Source organism: Pollachius pollachius (genome assembly GCF_949987615.1).
Source record: "Pollachius pollachius genome assembly, chromosome: 3".
Taxonomy (NCBI): Eukaryota; Metazoa; Chordata; class Actinopteri; order Gadiformes; family Gadidae; genus Pollachius; species Pollachius pollachius.
The window spans coordinates 10588218-10595461 of NC_136936.1; the positions used below are offsets into that span (position 1 = coordinate 10588218).

General features: G+C 41.5%; 1 protein-coding gene across 1 annotated transcript in view; it reads right to left on the minus strand.

Moving 5' to 3' along the window:
* Positions 1 to 7030, minus strand: part of fndc3a (fibronectin type III domain containing 3A) — a 66764-nt gene extending 59734 nt beyond the window's left edge. Inside the window, exons 1-2 of the mRNA XM_079732109.1 lie at positions 6630 to 7030; positions 1596 to 1739 (exon numbers count right to left, since the gene is read on the minus strand). Coding sequence (XP_079588235.1) covers positions 1596 to 1706 — 111 coding nt within the window. The 5' untranslated portion in view covers positions 1707 to 1739; positions 6630 to 7030. The remainder of the gene's footprint in view (positions 1 to 1595; positions 1740 to 6629) is intronic.
* Between the last annotated feature and the right edge of the window lie 214 nt (positions 7031 to 7244).

A 7244-nucleotide genomic window follows, 5' to 3' on the forward strand; every position in this document is an offset into this window, starting at 1 on the left:
GGCCCGACTCACTGATGACCATCACAGTGACAGACGTGTCAGGACTTCTCCGTCTGACACCAGGGGAGATCGGATGATATCCACTTAATCATAGAGAGCATCCAACAACACAGTACTTGGTGCTGGGCGGTCTGGACAAATGCATTATTGTCTCGATGAACCGAGTACTACTCAGCGGCCAATGGAACGTGCCCACACACCTGGGATTATGCGCTCTCTCAGGGCCGGCTAAAGGCATAGGCCATACAGGCAGTCGCCTTGGGAGCGCCGCCTTCTGGTGGGTATTTGTGCTTTGAAACCATTAAGACCAAATGAATGCATCAGTTGAATGTTTTTTCATACTGTACTGTATATTTCACTATTGATTTTTGTTTTCGGGATAGTTAGGTAGCAGGTTGCTGTCCCTCCGGTTGTGCCTAGTCGTTTTTTTGCCTGGTTCTCTATTGTATAGGCCCAAATGCTTTTCATTGTTTAGAATACATGATCTTAATGCATCATTAGACAACGGTACGTTGCCGCTTTACAAGCTCCATAATGTATTGTTGTACATTATAGATCATCAAGCCAGCAAAAGAGTGTCAACAATTATTATTTGAATCTACCATGGATGGAAAATTTGTGCTTGTTTTGTTTTGGAACCAGCTAATGGTTTTAGATTTCCCCTGCTGATTTCATCCTGGCTCGAGTTAGCCACCGAACTGCCCAGACAATATGTCACACTTGAAGCATTTGGACAGCCACATTACCTGTAAGAACTTCCGAACCAGTGTGTATGCGATGCAAATTAAAATTTCCTTGAAATCATGTTCAAACATCGTTGTGAGTCAAATCAAAGTGATACACCGTAGAAGCAAATACAGCTGCTGACTCAATCAAATGGTTCCCCATTATCTTGTTCCAATGGACACTTCCTTAGTTACCACCATTATGGATGCTACTCATAAGCATGCTGAGTCTTTATTGGCCATGTCCACGGTACGCCGGATGAATGTATGAGCTATTTATTTTCTCAGAGTTTGGCATTCCGCAAACACTTTGTCATTTTCCACCACTGAAAACAGTTTCCAACGGTTATTGAAATGGAAAAGGCTGGGTTCATAAATTGTGCAACGCCGCGGTATACACAATCAAATCTTACATCTCTGAAAATGATGACATAATCGTGATTCAGACCATCCTAGCCGGTTAAAGTGGCATAACGGAAAAACCCTTTGCACAAATATATTGTTTTCACATTTATCCATTGTGGTGTGGACACAGCCTCAAGGATGAATCAAACCTCTGCATAAAAACCTACGGAGCCATTTCCTGAAGGTATGCTTCTGCGGTCCCTCTTCCCTCATTCAGTGACATTTGGTGAACTCATTGAAGTGGAGATGATACTAATGATTATATCATAAACAAACCAGAAAAGTAAGCAGGAAAAAGGAAGCCGGACGTCCATCAGCCTAACATGACATTACATTTTTTTTGGCACGCAAGAAGCCTACGACGTCGGCTACTGTTGCGCAGGCCAGAGACGTTGAGTGTTGGTGTCTCTTCATTTAGAAATCGAGACAGGGGACCAGAGGGATTGAGAGAGGTGGAGGCCGTACCTGTTGGGGGCCCTCTCCGTTTACCATGGCAGGCGGAGGTGGGGAGCCCAGCAGGGGGTGATCAGGGCTGAGAAGCTGGCCGGACTCCAGAGGTGGGGTATGGTCTGCCATGCCTCCCTCATTCACACCACCGAGCAGGAACTCCTGAAACACAGGTACACGGGTTAGCACTAGGAATATAAATGGTGTATTATCTACCAATAGTCAATTTCCATCCACTTTGTTGTGTTCCATCCGTTCATATAAATAAAGTTCTCCAGACCTGGAGAACACCAACCTAAAAACTTTAAATCCCATAAAATATAAAATCGCACTGTATTATCGAATATCTGTATTTAAAGAATCCTAATAGTTATCGTATAAGCTCCAAGATAGATTTTTTTTATATCTTATTGTGAGGTCCCTTCTGATTCCCTTCCCTTTTACAAATTGTAGAAACTACTTCAAAGGGGGATCAAGTATTAAGTACAGAGAGGTGCATGTATTATGTACCAAACAGTCATACAGCATCTACGCCTCTCCTAAATACTACTGTTTTATATGAAACACATACAATATTAGCAATAATAAGTACATTCACTTATTTCAAGTCATTTTCAGCTTGCAACTTCTGCCTGAAAAAATGCAATCAGATACTGCATCGCAATCCATATAAATTGTACAAATAATTTACACAATTTAAGAAATTGCATCCTGTACATCTGCATGGTGCACGGAGACTTCCCACTTAATTATTGGACAATTTACAACATTGTATGCGTTAGGGATGTGCATTTCTGCCAAAAATACTGTTTGATATTCGCTGAGAAGTATTCGAATAATATTCGAAAATCGGTCAATCAAGAAGCCCCCACGCACGCACACACAATGACACAGGGGGAGGCTTTTATGATTTGTATGAAATCAATCTGTTTATTTCAACAACTGCGCCATCAACATTCAACATCAAAATTATTTCAACATGGGCTTAGGCAGATAGGCCTACATGCGCTGAAAACAGATCACCATTTATTTTACTGAACACAGCCTGCATGACGGTGAACTAGACATGTCTTTAGCATATGGAAACTATGGCCGAAAAAATTACTTCACATAGTGTGTCTTTTAACACTATTTGTTACCAGCATTCATAGTGTTGATCAGCAGAGAAATAGTCTGCCAAAGACGTTGACGTCGCTTAGCAACCGAGGACGCTGGGGTTGATAAGTTACCGGACTACTTGCGGAGTGTTACGACAGAAAAAAAAATCCACTTTCCTTGACAGCGGTCATTATATGCTTAGCAACGGTGAATTATCAAAAAAGTATTTACCACCGGAAATTGTGAAGGTCCATGCAAGTGAATGGAGCGTTGAACAGCATTGAGAAGAGCCGTGTAATAAATAACGATAGTCAAATTCATTATTCGATTTTCTACGTGACCGACTATTGACGATCGTTGTCCATCCCTAGTATGTATGATCGGTGGAACTCATCGTGCATTCATAAAAACTGCTGGGGGAGTGGGGGTGAACAGATATTTGTTTGCAATGGCTGTAATTAGTTTTGCTGATTCTTAGGCCATTGGGAACCCTGATATAACTCTCTAAGCCGCAGAGAGAATATAACGATCAATTAAATTATGGACAGAATAACCATAGATCAATGTAAAATATTGGTATTGTCTAGGTCATTAGTCGAGCCTAATGGAGGCAAGTACGGTATATAGTCTATCTGTAACCATGACCACATCTCTCTGGAGTGCAAAGCTATAGTCAAATATTACAGCCAGTGCAAAATAATGTATTTTTCATTTTGGAATGGAATGTGAATTGTCAAGGGGAAATAATCTCATCCAATGCAGTTTGCCATGTGTTTTGTTTTCATTGCACATACTGGCACTTTGTGATTCTGTGTGGCATGATGGGAAATTAAGGATATTACATAGTGCATAAATTCCCGGGTACAACCCATTTGACATTAGTGCTCCTGCCACAGATGTTTTTCCCTGGGCATCATTTTATGAGTTATGCAACTTCTGTCGTGGGGCCATTTAAACCTGCAACCAAGACGGTTTCTGGTGAAGCAGGAAGTAGTAGGCTATACTCTGTGCTATACTCTATACTGTTTGAAACGTTTTACATACAACAATTAATGGGCCACCCAGAAAAACATGTGCCAAGCTTCTTTATTATGTGTTGTTAAAGTATACAATTTGAAAATCGTTAGCATCTAGCTATGCACGACAACATTTGCCGTGCTGTGTAGTGGTGTGGTTTTTATTATTGACAGCACCCGTCTACGTTTTGGGATCAGGTGGACCCAGTGCACTGGATGCTCCAGTTTGACATAGGAACTCATACTGAGTTCAACAGTTTAGTCTATGTTTCTGACTAATCAATCGCCATCCCCAAAGCAATGCATCAACAGACGGAGATGAGCTGATGTTATACCGCCTGAAGAAATGAGGTGTGGGAGAAGATGAATGACCCCGCTCAACAGATGATTGGTTCAGCCATTCATCTCACTTAAAAAGAGGGAGGGAAATAGAGGGAAATAAAGAGGCTACAGGCGGTGTGCTGGAGGCATGGTGGTAATTGTTTTACACTATTGGAATTGACAGAGCCTGCAGGAGGAGGGGAATGTGGCTGGGTGGAAATGGACTAAACTCAGAATGATAGTGAGGAAAATGTCATCCGGCCCTTTCTCAAGCAGCAGCAGAAGCTCCCTGTGTAGGGCCCCGTGACGGGATCGGTGTGTGGGTCTAACGCTACGGCCCAAAGATGGACATTAAACGGCTGGGTGAATACATCAGCACCCATGACCACAGTCTCTTCAGAGATCTATGATGAGGTTACTTTGGAAACCGAGAGGGAGGGACAGAGAGCGAGAGAATGATGTAAGAGAGGAAGAGAGAGACAGAGAGAGAAAGAACGGAGACAGATTGATAGACACCGGAGAGACCAAGTGAGTGAGAGCGAAGGAAGAGAAATACAGAGCAAGAAAGAGGCAGTGACATACAGAGAAGATAGAGGGAGGGCAGTGAGCAAGCGAGAAATGGCACACGTGTCCTTGAGGTAATTAGGAGGTAGCGCATGCGCTCCGGAGTCAGGCTGTGATCTGGCTTATCTGCTAGCTTTAGCCACTCCCCTCCTTGGGCTTAGACAAAGTCAGTTTACAGCACGGTGGTCAATGAACTGGACTGAAGTGCAGATAGCGAGGGGGAGCACAGTGGGAGATTAGTATGGTGTTTTATGATGCATTTGGAAGAGGCCAGTGGAGCAGAGCTCTTCTCTTGCCATTACCTTAAGGCTCATGGAGACAGACAGTCACTAAATGTCTCACTTTAATCACAAAACAATACCACCATTCATCTCAGGCCAAGAGTTGCCACAAGTGGTTTAGGATATGGAAAAGAGTTGCTCGAGAGAAATGGGTGTTAGTTGGGACACACCGTTGTAGAATTAACAACGCAGGTGCTCTTGTTAAGAAGAACAAGTTGGTCTGGTGAGAAACCATGTTATACGGGCCAATTCTTTACAGGATATCATACACATTCGGTTCGGAGATAAACACACATTCTGAGATACAGCTGAGTTTACTGTAATTCTTTACAACAAAGGAGTCTCACGGGTGTTAAGTAACCCAATATCGGGTAACTGAACACCTTGGATTTTCTACTCAAATTCCCACGATATTATCAGAGCTGTTACCAAAATATCCATCATTAACATTTGGTAATTTCAAAGTCATTAGTGAACAAATAAGAGTATTTTTGGTATACTCACATGTGGCTGAAGGAACAAACTTCTATAAAAATCCTTATTCATTGTAGCTAAATAACTTGAATTGTTTTGCTCTATGTAGACTAGTATAAAAAGACAGCACCTCTCACTGCACAGCGAACTTGTATGTGACTAAAAGCGCAAATGACAACATGAAACACAGCTGTTTTTCGGTTTTGGTGTGAAGGGGAATTACCACAGAGATTTAGAAATGATGATGCTACGTGACACTTTGTTCACTTTTTTTACCCAGGTAATAAATATATTGTCTTTATTGTCACCAACTATTCTAGTGTTTTAAGTAAGTCTATCTAATTCAACAAGGGCTTATCCATCAAGTGTCCAAAGATGATATTACAATGCACTTAGGTTTATAGATATATGTATTATTAAAAATGATCATGAAAACACTTTTGTCATTTTGACAGTGATTGTCATTTCACTCTGTCTTCATGGTTATTAGTCTTTCGTGTATTCGTATAAAATAATTACAAATAAGAAACAGATCAAAGGAAATGGCCAGCTCTGACAATGAACAAATTATGATGTCCTCCACCGTCTACCAGTTGACAGCCATCTGATATCTTGCGTTTCAAATATTTACTCTGCAGGTGTGTGTTTAAGCCACCCAGAGTTTGCATCCAGCCAACATGCAGAGCAAGGTAGAATATGCACTACTAAAATAACCAGAAAGAAAGTTTGCAGCAGGCTAGATCACGTATTGTTTATTGTATAGCCTTTCCACGTCAGTCACCATAATTTGATGGAATAAATTATTCTTGAACATACAATTCTTTTCTGATTTTATGTAATGACGATACACTGGCCAATACTGAACATAGGGCCATCCTTTTTTGACAAATCTGCGTTTGTCTTGTATGAGCAACTTTCTGTCAATTAAGTCTGAAGCGTTCAATCACTTCTTAACACTTTGAACAACGGAATGCTTCACATATATTGACAGATAAAACTCTACTTTAACATGTCATGAATAGGGCACTCAATGGAAGGAATTAAGACAAAAATGTCGCTTACGCTTAGGAATGTAATAAGAATTCAAAAAAAGATAATAATAATAATGCATAAAGCATAGATAAAAAAATAGATATACATATAAGAATATATATGTATATAAAACACATATAAACACAACAAATATACGGAAAATATATCCCTATTAAAAACGAAAAAGAGTGGTTGATAAAAGGTAAACATTATAGACAGCTGGTAGAGCTATGTAGAGTGTACATAGCAGTGAGCTGTGTACTTACTCAGTCTGCAGCGCTTCTCACTGGCTCTCACAAAGGGCAGGAACCGAGAACACTTTATCCCAGAAAGAGTGATCGGTAGTGGGGTTTAAGGAGTGACTTGTTTAGCACAACCTGAGAGGGAGAGCCTAACCTAAACACCACAGAAGGCTAAATGTCACATGCTAAAGCTAACCCGCTAATGCTAAGATGAGCTTCTTCTTCCTCTTCACGACGTCGCACACTCTCATCAGATAGATAGACCGACCCCCCTGAAAAAGATATAACAACCTCGACTAAAGCCAGCGAAAGTAATGCCTCTAGTGACCGAGTGGGGATGGTGTCTCAACGGTGACTGTTTTGCCAGTTTTATCGAGTAACTTTCCATCCAAGCCAGCTCCGAGCAGAAAAGGCTGGAATGTCGCCATCGCTTACAAGACTTGCACCTGCGCATGCGCGTCACAGATCACGATTACTTCCAAGACTACGAGTGACAGGATTTCCGTCTTCAGTGCGCATGTAGGTGATCGGGCATAGTAATACATCATGGATGTATTATGGACTATGGACAGCACATGATAGTGGCACGCATCCCATGCAGGGACGTACATCCATGGGACATATATATGGGGCATCGGT